General features: G+C 45.3%; 1 protein-coding gene across 1 annotated transcript in view; it reads left to right on the top strand.

The window, feature by feature from the left end:
• The first annotated feature begins 809 nt into the window (after window positions 1-809).
• musk (muscle, skeletal, receptor tyrosine kinase) overlaps window positions 810-21,985 on the top strand; it is a 63,253-nt gene continuing 42,077 nt past the window's right edge. Inside the window, exons 1-7 of the mRNA XM_052524890.1 lie at window positions 810-1,647; window positions 12,456-12,582; window positions 13,654-13,805; window positions 16,734-16,861; window positions 17,131-17,272; window positions 17,519-17,643; window positions 21,521-21,680. Coding sequence (XP_052380850.1) covers window positions 1,569-1,647; window positions 12,456-12,582; window positions 13,654-13,805; window positions 16,734-16,861; window positions 17,131-17,272; window positions 17,519-17,643; window positions 21,521-21,680 — 913 coding nt within the window. The 5' untranslated portion in view covers window positions 810-1,568. The remainder of the gene's footprint in view (window positions 1,648-12,455; window positions 12,583-13,653; window positions 13,806-16,733; window positions 16,862-17,130; window positions 17,273-17,518; window positions 17,644-21,520; window positions 21,681-21,985) is intronic.

Consider the following 21,985-nt stretch of genomic DNA (forward strand, 5'->3'; position numbering starts at 1 on the left):
GCAGTGATATACCAATGGGTGGTTAAACAGCAGTGATATACCAATGGGTGGTTAAACAGCAGTGATATACCAATGGGTGGTTAAACAGCAGTGATATACCAATGGGTGGTTATACAGCAGTGATATACCAATGGGTGGTTAAACAGCAGTGATATACCAATGGGTGGTTAAACAGCAGTGATATACCAATGGGTGGTTAAACAGATATACCAATGGGTGGTTATACAGCAGTGATATACCAATGGGTGGTTAAACAGCAGTCATATACCAATGGGTGGTTAAACAGCAGTGATATACCAATGGGTGGTTAAACAGCAGTGATATACCAATGGGTGGTTAAACAGCAGTGATATACCAATGGGTGGTTAAACAGCAGTGATATACCAATGGGTGACTCTCTTTCCAGTGATGTTCCACAGTAGCTGACTACATCACAAATCCTAGATGCCATTGCCTGCCGTTGTGCCCTTGAGCAAGGCACTTAGCCCCCACAACAACAGCTCTCCAGACGCCCAGCCCGCAGCACATCTCCCAAACCTGTGTGTGTCTTTCAGAGGGGTTGGTTGAAAGCAGAAGCCACATTTCGGTTGGACCTTGTGTCTAACTGACCAATAAAGTGATCTTCATGTCTTAATCCTATCCTATTCCCTTCAAAGTTCACTTATTCTGACCATATTGGGAATAGGGTGCCATTTGAGACGACAGAGTAGGAGTGTAATACCCAGCAGCTGCTGCTGTCCATCTCCTCACAGGGTAGATAACAGACCCATCTAACTCACGCAGCGCAGTCAGCTAGCAGACAGACACTGAACAACAGACCAGACCTATCTAACTCACGCAGCGCAGTCAGCTAGCAGACAGACACTGAACAACAGACCAGACATATCTAACACACACAGCGCAGTCAGCTAGCAGGCAGACACTGAACAACAGACCAGACCTATCTAACACACACAGCGCAGTCAGCTAGCAGGCAGACACTGAACAACAGACCAGACCTATCTAACACACACAGCGCAGTCAGCTAGCAGACAGACACTGAACAACAGACTAGACCTACCTAACTCACGCAGCGCAGTCAGCTAGCAGACAGACACTGAACAACAGACCAGACCTACCTAACTCACGCAGCGCAGTCAGCTAGCAGACAGACACTGAACAACAGACCAGACATATAACACACACAGCGCAGTCAGTTAGCAGACAGACACTGAACAACAGACCAGACATATAACACACACAGCGCAGTCAGTTAGCAGACAGACACTGAACAACAGACCAGACATATCTAACACACACAGCGCAGTCAGCTAGCAGACAGACACATTAGGACTGAACAACAGACCAGACCCATCTAACTAATGCCGCGCATCGCTGTCAGCTAGCATGGCAGGGACAGAGACTAAGCCTGATAATACCAGACATTCAGGGGATACTACGACCTGAACAACAGACACACTTCTTCTCAGGAGAAACTACAGCCTGAACAACAGACAGGCACTTCTTCTAAACCACACATGGGACTGTAAATACTTGATCCGGTCCAGACGAAACAGAACTGAATCAGAATGAAGCTCATCAAGCACATTCCACTGCTACAGATCCTGTTCCTTTCACGGATTGTGGCGAGTGTCGGACTGCAGAGAGGTTTGTACCGATATACTGGCCTGCGATGCCATGTAACGCTGTAATGCGGTATGCCTCAGTATCTGAAACTAATCAGCACTGTCTGGTTGTTGTCAGGGATATCTCAAGAAAGACAGACAGACAGATAGACAGACAGACAGACAGACAGGGGCTAATTACTGGGAATAGTGGAGGAGATGGAATCAGTTAATTGGGGAATGAACTTGTGGATTAAGTTATAACATCTCTGTCAGATGTTGAGTCTGTCAGACATACAGGAAATTAATAATAGTACAGATAGACATTGGCAGAAGAACTGTGTGACTAATATTTTGGAAATTAACATTTACTCATATAGCACATTGACAAACATCTTTTGTATCTTAAATTAAGTGCTTTATCTTGACACATTTTCTCAGTCCTTTTGTTAGTGCTTCAAAGTAAACCCGCGTCCCCTTCCTCTGAACCTTTGATATATATCATAGCTACATTATCATAGCTACATTATCATAGCTACCTCATTATAGCTACCTCATCACAGCTACCTCATCATAGCTACCTTACCATAACTACCTCATCACAGCTACCTCATCATAGCTACCTCATCATAGCTACCTCATCATAGCTACCTCATCACAGCTACCTCATCATAGCTACCTCATCATAGCTACCTCATCACAGCTACCTCATCACAGCTACCTCATCATAGCTACCTCATCATAGCTACCTCATCATAGCTACCTCATCATAGCTACCTCATCATAGCTACCTTATCATAGCTACCTCATCATAGCTACCTCATCATAGCTACCTCATCATAGCTACCTCATCACAGCTACCTTGTATTTGTGGTAACAGTATTCTATGAATATCTGAGCGAAGTTGATAAACGGTTCACCTAATACGGATGAAAATAACCTCAAATTAAAGCTGATAGGCCTCCCGAGTGGCGTAGTGGTCCAAGGCACTGCATCGCAGTGCTAGCTGTGCCACTGGAGATTCTGGGTTCGAGTCCAGGCTCTCTCGCAGCCGGCCGTAACCGGGAGACCCATGGGGTGGCGCACAATTGGCCCAGCATCGTCCAAGGTAGGGAAGGGTTTGGCCGGCAGGGATGTCCTAGTCCCATCACGAACTAGCGACTCCTGTGGCGGGCCGGGAGCAATGCACGCTAACACTGTCGCCAGGTGTAAGGTGTTTCCTCCGACATATTGGTGCGGCTGGCTTCCGGGTTAAGCGGGCACTGTGTCAAGAAGCAGTGCGACTTGGCTGGGTCATGTTTCAGAGGACGCTTCGCCTCTCCCAAGTCCATACGGGAGTTGCAGCAAAGGGACAAGACTGTAACTACCAATTGGCTCCCACGAAATTATCTTTGCCAAAATCCTGAAGCATCCCTTTAACCTTACATTTATATAGATATTTAATCATTTAGCACACGCTCTTATTCAGAGCCACTTCCAGTTGGTGCATTAATCCTAAAACAGCTAGGTGCGACAACTATATATCACAGTCATTGTAAATACACTTTTCCTCAATAAAGTAGCTTTCAACAAGGTTAGAGCTAATGTGTGGGGAGATGTTATGTGATAGGATAGTCTAGTTTGTTCTCCCGCCAATAGAACGGAGGGTAGGGCTGGGTTATTAACTCGCCCGTTGGCCTCTCCTGCGCCGTCTCTTCCTCTTTCTACCCCCGGGGATTAGGGACTGTTCCGGAATGAGCAGTACATCCACAGATGCTGACTCGTTGGAATAGAAATCTTCATCCTAATAGAGGTTAGTGATCACTGTTCTGATATCCAGAAACTAATGTTGGTCATAGGAAATGATGGTGGAAATGTAACATACAAAAAAGTTCTGAGAAATATTTAAAAAATATAGAATTGGGTCAGGAAGCCATAACATGGCAGCCAACCATCTCTGCAGTGTCGTCTACTGTACGTAGAGTGGCTGGTCACTAAGGTAGTGTCATCTACTGTACGTAGGTAGAGTGGCTGGTCACTAAGGTAGTGTCATCTACTGTACGTAGAGTGGCTGGTCACTAAGGTAGTGTCATCTACTGTACGTAGAGTGGCTGGTCACTAAGGTAGTGTCATCTACTGTACGTAGAGTGGCTGGTCACTAAGGTAGTGTCATCTACTGTACGTAGAGTGGCTGGTCACTAAGGTAGTGTAGAGGCTGGTCACTAAGGTAAGATAGTGTAGAGGCTGTAGTTACTGTAGTGGCTGGTCACTAAGATAGTGTAGAGGCTGTAGTTACTGTAGTGGCTGGTCACTAAGGTAGTGTAGAGGCTGTAGTTACTGTAGTGGCTGGTCACTAAGGTAGTGTAGAGGCTGTAGTTACTGTAGTGGCTGGTCACTAAGGTAGTGTCATCTACTGTACGTAGAGTGGCTGGTCACTAAGGTGTAGTGTAGGCTGTAGTTACTGTAGTGGCTGGTCACTAAGGTAGTGTCATCTACTGTACGTAGAGTGGCTGGTCACTAAGGTAGTGTAGAGGCTGTAGTTACTGTAGTGGCTGGTCACTAAGGTAGTGTCATCTACTGTACGTAGAGTGGCTGGTCACTAAGGTAGTGTAGTGTAGTTACTGTAGTGGCTGGTCACTAAGGTAGTGTCATCTACTGTACGTAGAGTGGCTGGTCACTAAGGTAGTGTAGAGGCTGGTCACTAAGGTAGTGTAGAGTCATCTGTACGTACTGTAGTGGTCACTTCACTGTAGTGGCTGGTCACTAAGGTAAGATAGTGTAGAGGCTGTAGTTACTGTAGTGGCTGGTCAGAGTGTAGAGGCTGTAGTTACTGTAGTGGCTGGTCACTAAGGTAGTGTAGAGGCTGTAGTTACTGTAGTGGCTGGTCACTAAGGTAGTGTAGAGGCTGTAGTTACTGTAGTGGCTGGTCACTAAGGTAGTGTAGAGGCTGTAGTTACTGTAGTGGCTGGTCACTAAGATAGTGTAGAGGCTGTAGTTACTGTAGTGGCTGGTCACTAAGGTAGTGTAGAGGCTGTAGTTACTGTAGTGGCTGGTCACTAAGATAAGTAGTGTAGAGGCTGTAGTTACTGTAGTGGCTGGTCACTAAGATAGTGTAGAGGCTGTAGTTACTGTAGTAACTGGTCACTAAGGTAAGATAGTGTAGAGCTGTAGTTACTGTAGTAACTGGTCACTAAGATAAGTGTAGAGGCTGTAGTTACTGTAGTAGCTGGTCACTAAGATAGTGTAGAGGCTGTAGTTACTGTAGTAACTGGTCACTAAGGTAAGATAGTGTAGAGGCTGTAGTTACTGTAATAACTGGTCACTAAGATAGTGTAGAGGCTGTAGTTACTGTAGTAACTGGTCACTAAGATAAGATAGTGTAGAGGCTGTAGTTACTGTAGTAACTGGTCACTAAGGTAAGATACTGTGTAACTGGTCACTAAGATAAGCTGTAGTTACTGTAGTAGCTGGTCACTAAGATAGTGTAGAGGCTGTAGTTACTGTAGTAACTGGTCACTAACTGGTAAGATAGTGTAGAGGCTGTAGTTACTGTAGTAGCTGGTCACTAAGATAGTAAGATAGTGTAGAGGCTGTAGTTACTGTAGTAACTGGTCACTAAGATAGTGTAGATAAGAGTAGGCTAGTGTAGTAGATAAGAGGCTGTAGTAGAGGCTGTAGTTACTGTAGTAGCGGGTCACTAAGATAGTGTAGAGGCTGTAGTTACTGTAGTAACTGGTCACTAAGGTAAGATAGTGTAGAGGCTGTAGTTACTGTAGTAGCTGGTCACTAAGATAGTGTAGAGGCTGTAGTTACTGTAGTAGCTGGTCACTAAGATAGTGTAGAGGCTGTAGTTACTGTAGTAACTGGTCACTAAGGTAAGATAGTGTAGAGGCTGTAGTCACTGTAGTAGCTGGTGTCTAGGAGTTGAGAGAGCTGAGAGAATCTTGGCATCTGCAGGAACAGGTGACATATCCGCTGAAACACCCAGCGGAAGCTGCCTGGTTGGGTTTCACAGTCAGAGGGCCACTACACAGTAACCACTGACGCCAGCACAGGCACACACACGCATGCAAGCACACACACACACCGGCCAATGTGCTTGAATGCCAACTCAATGTACATACAGCCAGGTTATCAGTTCTGTGTTCCCTGGAGACTCATGGTACATACAGCCAGGCTATCAGTTCTGTGTTCCCTGGAGACTCATGGTACATACAGCCAGGCTATCAGTTCTGTGTTCCCTGGAGACTCATGGTACATACAGCCAGGCTATCAGTTCTGTGTTCCCTGGAGACTCATGGTACATACAGCCAGGCTATCAGTTCTGTGTTCCCTGGAGACTCATGGTACATACAGCCAGGCTATCAGTTCTGTGTTCCCTGGAGACTCATGGTACATACAGCCAGGCTATCAGATCTGTGTTCCCTGGAGACTCATGGTACATACAGCCAGGCTACCGTACTGATGTTGAGCTGATGTAGCAGTATGTAGCATGTTGTACAGTACTGATGTAGAGCTGATGTAGTTGTAGCATGTTGTACAGTACTGATGTAGAGCTGATGTAGTTTTCAGGTTTTGTGCCTTTGTACAATCAGTGGGATGTAGCATGTTGTACAGTACTGATGTAGCTGTAGCAGTATGTAGCATGTTGTACAGTACTGATGTAGCGCTGATGTAGCAGTATGTAGCATGTCGTACTGATGTGCTGATGTAGAGCTGATAGAGCTGATGTAGTTCTAGCATGTTGTACAGTACTGATAGCTGATGCAGTAGAGCTGATGTAGCTGATGTAGAGCTGATGTAGCAGTATGTAGCATGTTGTACAGTACTGATGTAGATGTAGCAGTATGTAGCATGTTGTACAGTACTGATGTAGCTGTAGCAGTATGTAGCATGTCGTACAGTGCTGATGTAGAGCTGATGTAGTTGTAGCATGTTGTATAGTACTGATGTAGAGCTGATGTAGCAGTATGTAGCATGTTGTACAGTACTGATGTATAGCTGATGTAGCTGTAGCAGTATGTAGCATGTTGTACAGTACTGATGTAGAGCTGATGTAGCAGTATGTAGCATGTTGTACGGTACTGATGTAGATGTAGCAGTATGTAGCATGTTGTACAGTGCTGATGTTGAGCTGATGTAGCAGTATGTAGCATGTTGTACAGTACTGATGTAGAGCTGATGTAGCAATATGTAGCATGTTGTACAGTACTGATGTAGAGCTGATGTAGTTGTAGCAGTATGTAGCATGTTGTACAGTACTAATGTAGAGCTGATGTAGCTGTAGCATGTTGTACAGTACTAATGTAGAGCTGATGTAGCTGTAGCATGTTGTATAGTACTAATGTAGAGCTGATGTAGCTGTAGCAGTATGTAGCATGTTGTACAGTGCTGATGTTGAGCTGATATAGTTGTAGCATGTTGTACAGTACTAATAGCTGTAGCATGTTGAGAGAGCTGAGAGAATCTTGGCATCTGCAGTATGTAGCATGTTGTACAGTGCTGATGTAGAGCTGATGTAACTGTAGCATGTTGTACAGCACTGATGTAGAGCTGATGTAGCTGTAGCATGTTGTACAGTACTGATGTAGAGCTGATGTAGTTGTAGCATGTTGTACAGTACTGATGTAGAGCTGATGTAGTTGTAGCATGTCGTACAGTGCTGATGTAGAGCTGATGTAGCATGTTGTACAGTACTAATGTAGAGCTGATGTAGCTGTAGCAGTATGTAGCATGTCGTACAGTGCTGATGTAGAGCTGATGTAGTTGTAGCATGTTGTACAGTACTGATGTAGAGCTGATGTAGCAGTATGTAGAGTACTGATGTAGAGCTGATGTAGTTGTAGCATGTTGTACAGCACTGATGTAGAGCTGATGTAGCTGTAGCAGTATCTAGCATGTCGTACAGTACTGATGTAGAGCTGATGTAGTTGTAGCATGTTGTACAGTACTGATGTAGAGCTGATGTAGTTGTAGCATGTTGTATAGTACTAATGTAGAGCTGATCTAGTTGTAGCATGCTGTACAGGTTCTGTTGCTTACTTGTTAATGGCGGTGTAATGCGCCGGATGATGTCAAGCCATAGCTCTCTGATTCATAGCAGCTGGTGGGTCCTTTGTTCGGGCTCTGTTGGCAGTCACATTGTTCCATTGGGTCATGCTCTCTCTCTCTCTCTCTCTCTCCCTCTCTCTCTCTCTCTCTCTCTCTCTCTCTCTCTCTCTCTCTCTCTCTCTCTCTCTCTCTCTCTCAACGATGTCATCTGTCTTAACATCAGCTCCCTTGTGCTGAGGTGGGAGGGGTGGCAATATTTGAGGTGTGTCTTTAAAAACAAGTGGAAAAGTGTCCATTTCATGCAGAGATAACGGGGAGTATCTTAATGGTCACATGGTTAGCAGATGTTAATGGTCACATGGTTAGCAGATGTTAATGGTCACATGGTTAGCAGATGTTAATGGTCACATGGTTAGCAGATGTTAATGGTCACATGGTTAGCAGATGTTAATGCGAGTGTAAAGAAATGTTTGTGCTTCTAGTTCCGACCGTGCAGTAATATCTAACAAGTAATCTAACAATTTCACAACAACTACCTTGTACACACAAGTGTAAAGGAATAAATAAGAATATGTACATATAAATATATGGATGAGCGATGGCCGAATGGCGTAGGCAAGATGCAGTAGATGGTATAGAGTGCAATATATAAAAAGCCTCAATAGCAGTCCTTCACAGCGTAGTGTTACCAATTGTCTTCTTGGTGACTATGGTCCCAGCTGCCTTGAGATCATTGACAAGATCCTCCTGTGTAGTTCTGGGCTGATTCTTCACCATTCTCATGATCATTGCAACTCCACGAGGTGAGATCTTGCATGGAGCCCCAGGCCGAGGGAGATTGACAGTTCTTTTGTGTTTCTTCCATTCGCGAAAAATCGCACCAACTGTTGTCTCCTTCTCACCAAGCTGCTTGGCGATGGTCTTGTAGCCCATTCCAGCCTTGTGTAGGTCTACACTCTTGTCCCTGACATCCTTAGAGAGCTCTTTGGTCTTGGCCATGGTGGAGAGTTTGGAATCTGATTGATTGATTGCTTCTGTGGACAGGTGTCTTTTATACAGGTAACAAACTGAGATAAGGAGCACTCCCTTTAAGAGTGTGCTCCTAATCTCAGCTCGTTACCTGTATAAAAGACACCTGGGAGCCAGAAATCTTTCTGATTGAGAGGGGGTCAAATACTTATTTCCCTCATTAAAATGCAAATAAATGTACAACATTTTTGACATGCGTTTTTCTGGATGTTTGTTGTTATTCTGTCTCTCACTGTTCTAATAAACCATTACAATTATAGACGGATCATTTCTTTGTCAGCGGGCACTGTGGTGTTAAATGCCGAGCTGTAAACGATGAACAGCATTCTTACATAGGTATTCCTCTTGTCCATATGGGTTACGGCAGGGTGCAGTGTGGTTGCGATTGTGTCGTCTGTGAACCTAATTGAGGGGTAAGCAAATTGGAGTGGGTCTAGGGTGTCAGGTAGGGTGGAGGTGATATGATCCTTGACTAGTCTCTCAAAGCACTTCATGATGATGGAAGTGAGTGTTACGGGGCGATAGTCATTTAACTCAGTTACCTTAGCTTTCTTGGGAACAGGAACAATGGTGGCCCTCTTGAAGCATGTGGGAACAGCAGACTGGGATAGGGACTGATTGACTATGTCTGTAAACTCACCAGCCAGCTGGTCTGCGCATGCTCTGAGGACGCGGCTAGGGATGCCAACCTTGCGAGGGTTAACACGTTTAAATGTTTTACTCATGTTGGCTGTGGTGAAGGAGAGCCCGCAGGTTTTGGTAGCGGGCCGTGTCAGTGGCACTTTATTGTCCTCAATCGAGCAAAGAAGTTGTTTAGTTTGTCTGGGAGCAAGACATCGGTGTCCGCAACGGGGCTGGTTTTATTTTTGTAGTCCGTGATTGACTGTAGACTCTGCCACATACGTCTCGTGTCTGAGCCGTTGAAATGCGACTCTACTTTGTCTCTATACTGACGCTTAGCTTGTTTGATTGCCTTTCGGAGGGAATAGCTACACTGTTTGTATTCGGTCACGTTTCCGGTCACCTTGCCCTGATTAAAAGCAGTGGTTCGCACTTTCAGTTTTGCACGAATGCTGCCATCAATCCATGGTTTATGGTTAGGGAAGGATTTAATAGTCACCGTGGGTACCACAACACCGATGCACTTGTTAATAAAGTTGCTCACCAAATCATTGTATACATCAATGTTATAGTCCGATGTTATCCGGAACATTTCCCAGTCCACGTGATCGGGGCAATCTTGAAGTGTGGAATCAGATTGGTCAGACCAGCGTTGGGCAGACCTGAGTATGGGCATTTCCTGTTTTAGTTTCTGTCTATAGGCTGCGAGCAACAAAATGGTGTCGTGGTCAGATTTGCCGAAAGGGAGGGCTTTGTATGCGTCGCGGATATTAGAGTAGCAGTGATCTAGAGTGTTGCCAACCCGGGTCGCACATTCGATATGCTGATTCAAATTTAGGGAGCCTTGGTGTTAGATTAGCCTTGTTAAAATCCCCAGCTACAATAAATGCAGCCTCAGGATATGTGGTTTCCAGTTTACATAGAGTCCAGTTTGTTGCGAAATAGGAAGCCGATTCTAGATTTAATTTTGGATTGGAGATGCTTAATGTGATTCTGGAAGGTGAGTTTACAGTCTAACCAGACATCTAGGTATTTGTAGTTGTCCACATTCTTCTAAGTCAGAACTGTCCAGTGTAGTGGTGCTAGTCGGCGGGCGGGTGCAGGCAACAATTGGTTGAAGAGCATGCATTTAGTTTTACTTGCATTTAAAACCAGTTGGAGGCCACGGAAAGAGTGTTGTATGGCATTGAAGCTCGTTTAGAGGTTAGTTAACACAGTCTGCAAAGAAGGGCCAGGTGTATACAGAATGTGTCATCTGCGTAGAGGTGGATCAGAGAATCACCAGCAGCAAGAGCAACATCATTGATATATACAGAGAAAAGAGTCGGCCTGAGAATTGAATTCTGAGGCACCACCATAAAGACTGCCAGAGGTCCGGACAACAGGCCCTCATATTTGACACACTGAGAAGTAGTTGGTGAACCGGGGGGTTGCTGCAGGGGGTGCAGAGCTGTTGTTTGGGTAGCCAGGTGGAAAGCATGGCCATACAGAGGGTACAGAGGAGATGGTGGAGAGAGTAGGGTACAGAGGAGATGGTGGAGAGAGTAGGGTACAGAGGAGATGGTGGAGAGAGTAGGGTACAGAGGAGATGGTGGAGGGGTACAGAGGAGATGGTGGAGATAGAGTAGGGACAGAGGAGATGGTGGAGAGAGTAGGGATGGTGGAAAGTACAGAGGGGGAGATGGTGGAGAAAGTAGGGATACAGAGGAGATGGTGGAGAGAGGGTAGGGATACAGAGGAGATGGTGGAGAGAGATAGTGGAGAAGGTAGGGTACAGAGGAGATGGTGGAGAGAGGAGATAGGGAGAAGTACAGAGGAGATGGTGGAGAGAGTAGGGTACAGAGGAGATGGTGGAGAGGGTAGAGGAGATGGTGGAGGGTACAGAGGAGATGGTGGAGAGAGTAGGGTACAGAGGAGATGGTGGAGAGAGTAGGGCACAGAGGAGATGGTGGAGAGAGTAGGGTACAGAGGAGATGGTGGAGAGAGTAGGGTACAGAGGAGATGGTGGAGAGAGTAGGGTACAGAGGAGATGGTGGAGAGAGTAGGGTACAGAGGAGATGGTGGAGAGAGTAGGGTACAGAGGAGATGGTGGAGAGAGTAGGGTACAGAGGAGATGGTGGAGAGAGTAGGGTACAGAGGAGATGGTGGAGAGAGTAGGGTACAGAGGAGATGGTGGAGAGAGTAGGGAGATGGTGGAGAGAGTAGGGTACAGAGGAGATGGTGGAGAGAGTAGGGTACAGAGGAGATGGTGGAGAGAGTAGGGTACAGAGGAGATGGTGGAGAGAGTAGGGTACAGAGGAGATGGTGGAGATAGTAGGGTACAGTAGGGTACAGAGGAGATGGTGGAGAGAGTAGGGTACAGAGGAGATGGTGGAGGAGATGAGTAGGGTACAGAGGAGATGGTGGAGAGAGTAGGGTACAGAGGAGATGGTGGAGAGGGTACAGTAGGGTACAGAGGAGATGGTGGAGAGAGTAGGGTACAGAGGAGATGGTGGAGAGAGTAGGGTACAGAGGAGATGGTGGAGAGAGTAGGGTACAGAGGAGATGGTGGAGAGAGTAGGGTACAGAGGAGATGGTGGAGAGAGTAGGGTACAGAGGAGATGGTGGAGAGAGTAGGGTACAGAGGAGATGGTGGAGAGAGTAGGGTACAGAGGAGATGGTGGAGAGAGTAGGGTACAGAGGAGATGGTGGAGAGAGTAGGGTACAGAGGAGATGGTGGAGAGAGTAGGGTACAGAGGAGATGGTGGAGAGAGTAGGGTACAGAGGAGATAGCTAGCTGCCATCATTGCAGTCATTGTAGGCTCTTCTGCCCAAGACTCCGAGACAGTAGAAGTGATATACAAATTAAATGGAATTGAACCACCCTGCTGGAGACACAGTAATGTCATGTCATGTAATGTCACCTTATGTCATGTGTTCCGTCCCTAGCTCCTCGTATCACAACCCTGCTGGAGACACAGTAATGTCATGTCATGTAATGTCACCTTATGTCATGTGTTCCGTCCCCAGCTCCTCGTATCACAACCCTGCTGGAGACACAGTAATGTCATGTCATGTAATGTCACCTTATGTCATGTGTTCCGTCCCCAGCTCCTCGTATCACAACCCTGCTGGAGACACAGTAATGTCATGTCATGTAATGTCACCTTATGTCATGTGTTCCGTTCCCAGCTCCTCGCATCACAACCCTGCTGGAGACCTTGGACATCCTGTTGGATCACAACGCCACGTTCATCTGTGAAGTTGACTCCCGACCATCAGCTGATGTCACGTGGACACGGAACAACCAACCAATCCCGTGAGAGCATTTAACCTTGTCTGGTACATTTGAGTAATTTAAACAGACTTTAAATTGTATGATCGGTCATTACAGAGGCTTTTGGTGAGTTTTATGAAGTTTAATTCATTCAGGTCACAGCTTTATGTGTCTGTTTTATCCAAATACTATGACTATGATTAATGTATATTCTTTCCCTAATGCTCTCCAGATACTATGATTCTGTTTCCTGTTTCATCCAGATACTATGATTCTGTTTCCTGTTTCATCCAGATACTATGGTTCTGTTTCCTGTTTCATCCAGATACTATGATTCTGTTTCCTGTTTCATCCAGATACTATGATTCTGTTTCCTGTTTCATCCAGATACTATGATTCTGTTTCCTGTTTCATCCAGATACTATGGTTCTGTTTCCTGTTTCATCCAGATACTATGATTCTGTTTCCTGTTTCATCCAGATACTAAGATTCTGTTTCCTGTTTCATCCAGATACTATGATTCTGTTTCCTGTTTCATCCAGATACTATGATTCTGTTTCCTGTTTCATCCAGATACTATGATTCTGTTTCCTGTTTCATCCAGATACTATGATTCTGTTTCCTGTTTCATCCAGATACTATGATTCTGTTTCCTGTTTCATCCAGATACTATGATTCTGTTTCCTGTTTCATCCAGATACTATGATTCTGTTTCATCCAGATACTATGATTCTATTTCCTGTTTCATCCAGATACTATGATTCTGTATCCTGTTTCATCCAGATACTATGATTCTGTATCCTGTTTCATCCAGATACTATAATTCTATTTCCTGTTTCATCCAGATACTATTCTGATTCTGTTTCATCCAGATACTATGATTCTGTATCCTGTTTCATCCAGATACTATAATTCTATTTCCTGTTTCATCCAGATACTATGGTTCTGTTTCCTGTTTCATCCAGATACTATGATTCTGTTTCCTGTTTCATCCAGATACTATGATTCTGTTTCCTGTTTCATCCAGATACTATGATTCTGTTTCATCCAGATACTATGATTCTGTTTCCTGTTTCATCCAGATACTATGATTCTGTTTCCTGTTTCATTCAGATACTATGACTCCCGCTACACGATCAAGGAGAATGGCCAGATGCTATTGATCCCCAACGTCAAAGAGTCGGATAACGGGGAGTACTGCTGTGTTGCTAACAACGGCATCGGAGAGCCGGCCAAGAGCTGTGGAGCCCTGCAGCTTAAAATGAGTATGGGAAAGGGGAAAGGGGGATACCTAGTCAGTTGTACAGGGAAAGGGGAAAGGGGGATACCTAGTCAGTTGTACAGGGAAAGGGGGAAGGGGGATACCTAGTCAGTTGTACAGGGAAAGGGGAAAGGGGGATACCTAGTCAGTTGTACAGGAAAGGGGAAGGGGGATACCCAGTCAGTTGTACAGGGAAAGGGGAGGGGATACCCAGTCAGTTCACAGGGAAAGGGGATACCGAGTCAGTTGTACAGGGAAAGGGGATACCTAGTCAGTTGTACAGGGAAAGGGGAAGGGGGATACCTAGTCAGTTGTACAGGGAAAGGGGAAAGGGGGATACCCAGTCAGTTCACAGGAAAGGGGGATATCTAGTCAGTTGTAAAGGGGGATATCTAGTCAGTTGTAAAGGGAAAGGGGGATATCTAGTCAGTTGTAAAGGGAAAAGGGGGATATCTAGTCAGTTGTAAAGGGGATATCTAGTCAGTTGTAAAGGAAAGGGGGATATCTAGTCAGTTGTAAAGGGAAAGGGGATATCATTGTAAAGGGAAAGGGGGATAGTATCTTTAAAGGGAAAGGGGGATCTGTAGCTCAGTTGGTAAAGGGGATATCTAGTCAGTTGTAAAGGGGGATAGTGGTTCGATTCCTGGAAAGGGGATATCTAGTCATGTATGCAAAGGGACAGGAAAGTCGGGATATCTAGTCAGTTGCTAAATGGCATATCTAGTATATATATCTAGTCAGTTGTAAAGGGGATATCTAGTCAGTTGTAAAGGAAAGGGGGATATCTAGTCAGTTGTAAAGGGAAAGGGGGATATCTAGTCAGTTGTAAAGGGAAAGGGGGATATCTAGTCAGTTGTAAAGGGAAAGGGGGATATCTAGTCAGTTGTAAAGGGGGATATCTAGTCAGTTGGAAAGGGGATACCTAGTCAGTTGTAAAGGGAAAGGGGATATCTAGTCAGTTGGAAAGGGAAAGGGGGATATCTAGTCAGTTGGAAGGGGGAGGGGGATATCTAGTCAGTTGGGGGATATCTAGTCAGTTGTAAAGGGGATATCTAGTCAGTTGGAAAGGGGATACCTAGTCAGTTGTAAAGGAAAGGGGATATCTAGTCAGTTGTAAAGGGAAAGGGGATATCTAGTCAGTTGTAAAGGGAAAGGGGGATATCTAGTCAGTTGTAAAGGGGGGGATATCTAGTCAGTTGTAAAGGGGGATATCTAGTCAGTTGGAAAGGAAAGGGGGATATCTAGTCAGTTGTAAAGGGAAAGGGGATATCTAGTCAGTTGGAAAGGGAAAGGGGATATCTAGTCAGTTGTAAAGGAAAGGGGGATATCTAGTCAGTTGTAAAAAGGGGGATATCTAGTCAGTTGGAAAGGGGATATCTAGTCAGTTGTAAAGGGAAAGGGGATATCTAGTCAGTTGTAAAGGGAAAGGGGATATCTAGTCAGTTGTAAAGGAAAGGGGATATCTAGTCAGTTGGAAAGGGGGATATCTAGTCAGTTGTAAAGGGGGGGATATCTAGTCAGTTGGAAAGGGGGATATCTAGTCAGTTGTAAAGGGAAAGGATATCTAGTCATAAAGGGAAAGGGGGATATCTAGTCAGTTGGAAAGGGAAAGGGGGATACCTAGTCAGTTGTAAAGGGAAAGGGGATATCTAGTCAGTTGTAAAGGAAAGGGGATATCTAGTCAGTTGTAAAGGGAAAAGGGGATATCTAGTCAGTTGTAAAGGGAAAGGGGGATATCTAGTCAGTTGTAAAGGGAAAGGGGGATATCTAGTCAGTTGTAAAGGGAAAGGGGGATACCTAGTCAGTTGTAAATGGAAAGGGGGATATCTAGTCAGTTGTAAAGGGGATATCTAGTCAGTTGTAAAGGGAAAGGGGGATATCTAGTCAGTTGTAAAGGGAAAGGGGGATATCTAGTCAGTTGTAAAGGGGAAAGGGGGATACCTAGTCAGTTGGAAAGGGAAATGGGGATATCTTGTCAGTTGTACAACTGAAGGCATTCAACTGAAATGTGTCTACGGCATTTAACCCAACCCCTCTAAATCAGAGGTATGTGGGGTTATGCCCCGTGTTCTAAGGGATCCGTACCGTGTTCAGGGCTGTGCCCCCAATGGCACTCTATTGCCTGAAATGTACACTATGTTTTACCAGGGCACATAGGGTCAAAAGTAGTACTCTGGTTAATACCTAACCACTTGTAGTTGATGTTTGTGCCTCTGTGGAAATCGAATGAGCTTTTATCAAAAATTCCCCATGAGAATCCAGCTAAATTAGAGGTACGTTTTTTTTGCATGGGCTGCGTCTCAATCCCCCAGATCTTCCAATGGCGACCTTCCTCATCTGTGCTGGAAGGTGTCAGAGCTAGAGCGGTGTTTATCAGACCACGAGACATCCCAAACAACCGGTCTACTCACGAAGCGTCTGTAGCGTCCGAATGGTTTGGCCTACAAAACTAATGTGACCACTGTGTGGAAAGATGAGACTCTCATGTATACACGTCTGAAGGTACCCGGTACCAATTCTAAAACATGGAAGAACTTTAGTGCCCACATGTTTCTCCTTAGACTCTTAAATAAAAGTAGTCCTCTAAATAGGGAATAGGGTGTCATTTGAAACCCAACTGTTTCTTTGTTCCATACAGTGTTCTAGAAGAGATTATTCTAGATGTCTCAGAATAGCCTGTACAGGATCTCTGAAGTCTAAACCAGGGAGTCTCAGATATGTCAACTGATCACTTTGGTAGGCGAGAATCTTATTGTCCTTTGTCGATCACACTGGTGTGAACTCTACATAGTGTCAAGCTTGTTGATGTTACGCCAGTGAACTAAAGATGCCTTCAATGCTTCAGATTGTTCTCATTCAGACAGTATTAGGGAGAAGGATAGTCTGCAATGATACCACATTGATTTAATCAGCAACTATGTTCTACTTCCAGAGCCTCAGATAAAAAGACACCCCACCAACATGACGCTACTGATTGAGTCCAAGGCCGTGTTGCCCTGTGTGACACTAGGAAACCCCAAACCAGACATCTCCTGGATCAAAGATGATGCTCTTATGACGGTACCTCTTATTTTCAATCAGCACTGACGGTTTGTTGTGAGGACGGTATACTATATGAGTACACTACTCAAACATCGACTGTAGAATACTCTGCAGGAATTTCACATATTGACAATTGTGACAGACCACGTTGAGGTTCTAGACTACTTCACCCATTGAATTGATACAGGAATCAAGTGGTCCACACAAACAGAAGCCATCAACTGAATAAAGATAACAGCATTATTCTTAGACACTCAACTCACTTTCAGAATCAATACTCCCAACAGGTGAGTGATCGGATCACGATTCTGGATTATGGCACTCTGAAGATCCATAACATCAAGAAGGAAGACGCGGGGCAGTACCGGTGTGTGGCCAAGAACAGCTTCGGGATCGCCTTCTCCAAACCAGTCACCATAGAAGTACAGGGTAAGTCCTAGAGCCTTCTCCAAACCAGTCACCATAGAAGTACAGGGTAAGTCCTAGAGCCTTCTCCAAACCAGTCACCATAGAAGTACAGGGTAAGTCCTAGAGCCTTCTCCAAACCAGTCACCATAGAAGTACAGGGTAAGTCCTAGTAAGGCTGGTGGACCCACAACAGAGGACTCTGAAATACTTAATAGCAACATATAAGTCGTGATGTTTCTAACTGTTATGTTTGGATGTTTCCTCCAGCCCCAGCCCGGATCCTCAGGGTCCCTAAGGATAAGAGAGTGACCTTCGGTAGCGAGGTCTCTCTGGAGTGTAACGCCACTGGAAACCCTATCCCCGCCATCACATGGTTGGAGAACGGGAATACCGTGAGTACTGCTCTCCGTGGTTGGAGAACGGGAATACCGTGAGTACTGCTCTCCGTAGTTGGAGAACGGGAATACCATGAGTACTGCTCTCTAATGTTGGAGAACGGGAATAGCGTGATTACTGCTCTCCGGACATACTGCTCTTTCCACTTCTCATATGCTTCCTCTTCTTCCTCTTCCCGGTGTGTTGTGGATCCATAAAAGCATGGGGTTTTGGGGGATATGAGCAGGCACAGCCTCAGCCAGCCCAAAGTCTAAGAGATCTGGTTTGTGTTCCTAAAGCGTCTCAGAGAAAGAGTGCTGATCTAGGATCAGGTCCCTCCTGGGATCAGGTCCCTCCTGTCCACAGACTTTTTTAGGATCTAAAGGAAAAACTTATCCTAGATCAGCACTCCTACTCTGAGACGCTTTAGGAATACGGGCCCAGATCTGATCAGGCACAGCCTTGGCCACCTTAAAGCTGGGCTACTCGGTAGAGCTCTGTGTAAATGTCAAACAGCACATTACTCCCATAAATGATCAGTCCTCTCTGTTACTCCAAAGCGTTGTTCATTTTAAAGTGTTCTCTTTGACACCATAAAGGCCCCGTCCACACCGAGGGATACTGCGGGATTTTGGCAATGAGGTCCTTTATCTACATCCCCAGAGTCAGATTAACTTCTGCATACCAATTGTATGTCTCTTTGGAGCACCGGAGATACTGTCGATTTGTCAGATATCCCCAGTCAGCATTAAAATATTGACAGAACAATGTTAATTGGGAATGATAAGAGCAATGGCTAGGTCTTTGGCTTGGTCTTTGGCTAGGTCTTTGGCTTGGTCTTTGGCTAGGTCTTTGGCTTGGTCTTTGGCTAGGTCTTTGGCTAGGTCTTTGGCTTGGTCTTTGGCTAGGTCTTTGGCTAGGTCTTTGGCTAGGTCTTTGGCTAGGTCTTTGGCTTGGTCTTTGGCTAGGTCTTTGGCTAGGTCTTTGGCTAGGTCTTTGGCTTGGTCTTTGGCTAGGTCTTTGGCTTGGTCTTTGGCTAGGTCTTTGGCTAGGGCTTTGGCTAGGTCTTTGGCTAGGTCTTTGCCTTGGTCTTTGGCTAGGTCTTTGGCTTGGTCTTTGGCTAGGTCTTTGGCTAGGTCTTTGGTCTTTGGCTAGGTCTTTGGCTAGGTCTTTGGCTAGGTCTTTGGCTCTTTGGCTAGGTCTTTGGCTAGGTCTTTGGCTAGGTCTTTGGCTAGGTCTTTGGTCTTTGGCTAGGTCTTTGGCTTGGTCTTTGGCTAGGTCTTTGGCTAGGTCTTTGGCTAGGTCTTTGGCTAGGTCTTTGGCTTGGTCTTTGGCTAGGTCTTTTGCTAGGTTTTTGGCTAGGTCTTTGGCTTGGTCTTTGGCTAGGTCTTTGGCTAGGTCCTTGGCTAGGTCTTTGGCTCGGTCTTTGGCTAGGTCTTTGGCTAGGTCTGGAAAGTATTTAGTTAGAGTGATGTAGCTGTAAATGACTCTAGGAGGACATGGTGTAGTGATTTAGATGACTCTGTGGGACACCAGGCTTTTTTGGCTGCTATAAACAGTCTTTAATTTCCTGTAGATGAACCTCGAGGTCTAAAAGCAGCTGTGTGTGCGAAGCGTCAAATATAGACATTTGAACTCAGCACTTTAACTGATTGATATCACAGAGAGGGTACTGCATTTTTATCCATACCCTGGAAAGCAGAAACATTGTTTTATCCATACCCTGGAAAGCAGAAACATTGTTTTATCCATACCCTAGGAAACATCACACTCACACAACACAGGAGGTTTGTGGCACCTTGTTCACTAACTACTTCTCAAATAGAATTCAATTCTCAGGCTGACTATTTTCTCTGTATACATCAATGATGTCGCTCTTGCTGCTGGTGAGTCTCTGATCCACCTCTACGCAGACGACATCATTCTGTATACTTCTGGCCCCTCTTTGGACACCGTGTTAACTAACCTCCAGACGAGCTTCAATGCCATACAACTCTCCTTCCGTGGCCTCCAACTGCTTTTATCGGCTATTAAAACTAAATCCATGCTCTTCAATTGATTGCTGCCCGCACCCGCCCGCCCGACTAGCATCACTACTCTGGACGGTTCTGACTTCTACATATATCTACATATATCTACAAATACCTAGGTGTCTGGTTAGACTGCAAACTCTCCTTCCAGACTCACATTAAGCATCTCCAATCCAAAATTAAATCTACAATTGGCTTCCTATTTCGCAACAAAGCATCCTTCACTCATGCTGCCAAACATACTCTCGTAAAACTGACTATCCAACCGATCCTTGACTTCGGCAATGTCATTTACAAAATAGCCTCCAACATTCTACTCAGCAAATTGGATACAGTCTATCACAGTGTCATTCGTTTAGTCATCAATTCCCCAAATACTACCCACCACTGTGACCTGTATGCTCTCGTTGGCTTGCCCTCGCTTCATACTCGCTGCCAAACCCACTGGCAAAAGGTCATCTATAAGTCTTTGCTAGGTAAAGCCCCAACTTGTCTCAGCTCACTAGTCACCATAGCAACACCCACCCGTAGTAGGCGCTCCAGCAGGTATATCTCACTGGTCACCATAGCAACACCCACCCGTAGTAGGCGTTCCAGCAGGTATATCTCACTGGTCACCCTCAAAGCCAACACCTCCTTTGGTCGTCTTTTCTTCCAGTTCTCAGCTGCCAATGACTGGAACAAATTGCAAAAATCACTGAAGCTGGAGTCTTATATCTCCCTCGCTAACTTCTAAGCACCAGCTGTCAGAGCAGCTTACCGATCATTGCACCTGTACATAGCCCATCTGTACACAGCCCATCCAACTCCCTCATCCCCATATTGTTATTTGTGTTTTCCTCTTCTGCACCCCAGTATCTCTACTTGCACATCATCATCTGCACATCTATTCACTCCAGTGTTAATGATAAATTGTAATTATTTTGCCTCTGTGGCCTGTTTATTGCCTTACCTCCCTAATCTTACTACATTTGCACACACTGTATATAGACTTTTTCTACTGTATTATTGACTGTATGTTAGTTTATTCCAACTCTGTTGTTTGTGTCGCACTGCTATGCTTTATCTTGGCCAGGTCGCAGTTGCAAATGAGAACTTTTCTCAACTGGCCGACCTGGTTAAATAAAGGTGTTCTCAACTGGCCGACCTGGTTAAATAAAGGTGTTCTCAACTGGCCTACCTGGTTAAATAAAGGTGTTCTCAACTAGCCTACCTGGTTAAATAAAGGTGTTCTCAACTGGCCTACCTGGTTAAATAAAGGTGTTCTCAACTAGCCTACCTGGTTAAATAAAGGTGTTCTCAACTAGCCTACCTGGTTAAATAAAGGTGTTCTCAACTGGCCGACCTGGTTAAATAAAGGTGTTCTCAACTAGCCTCAACTGGCCTACCTGACCTGGTTAAATAAAGGGTTAAATAAAGGTGTTCTCAACTGGCCGACCTGGTTAAATAAAGGTGTTCTCAACTGCCTACCTGGTTAAATAAAGGTGTTCTCAACTGGCCGACCTGGTTAAATAAAGGTGAAATAAAATAATAAAATAAAAAATAATATAGGTGAGGACAAGCTCATGGGAATAGGTGGGACAACAACAGCAACATTTGATGCCATTCCATGTGCTCCGTTCCAGACATTATGAGCCGTCCTCCTCTCAGCTGCCTCCACTGACAACAACACAACACATTCCATGTGCACACACACACACACACACACACTCAGCTCACACACACACACACACACACACACACACACACACACACACACACACACACACACACACACACACACACACACACACACACACACACACACACACACACACACACACACACTCCTCTGAAGTGTATCTATCTTGTGTTATTCCATCAGGTTCCGGGTGGCTCTGTGGAGGAGACGTTAGCAGGAGAGGTGATTCTGTCTGTGCTACACATCACGGTGACTAAACCTGCTCGCTACACATGTCTAGCCTCCAACAGACACAGCGCTGGGGCCAAGTCCGCCAAATCTTCAGCCGGAGTCACTGTCCAAGGTAGGCCCCCATCACATCCCTTGAATGTCACCCTATTGCCTGTCAGCCTCTCTATCTACTACTTTAGACCAGAGTGCTAAGGGGTAGCATTAGCAACAGCACATATCTACCTACCCTGTGTTTAAGAACAATGTGCTGTTTACCCAGTGTGTTGAATTGAACTCTGCTGTTTTGCTAGCTGCTCTCAGTCTGTGGTGTGTGTGTGTGTGTGTGTGTGTGTGTGTGTGTGTGTGTGTGTGTGTGTGTGTGTGTGTGTGTGTGTGTGTGTGTGTGTGTGTGTGTGTGTGTGTGTGTGTGTGTGTGTG

The sequence above is a fragment of the Oncorhynchus keta genome, chromosome 9 (assembly GCF_023373465.1).
Source record: "Oncorhynchus keta strain PuntledgeMale-10-30-2019 chromosome 9, Oket_V2, whole genome shotgun sequence".
NCBI classification, from domain to species: domain Eukaryota; kingdom Metazoa; phylum Chordata; class Actinopteri; order Salmoniformes; family Salmonidae; genus Oncorhynchus; species Oncorhynchus keta.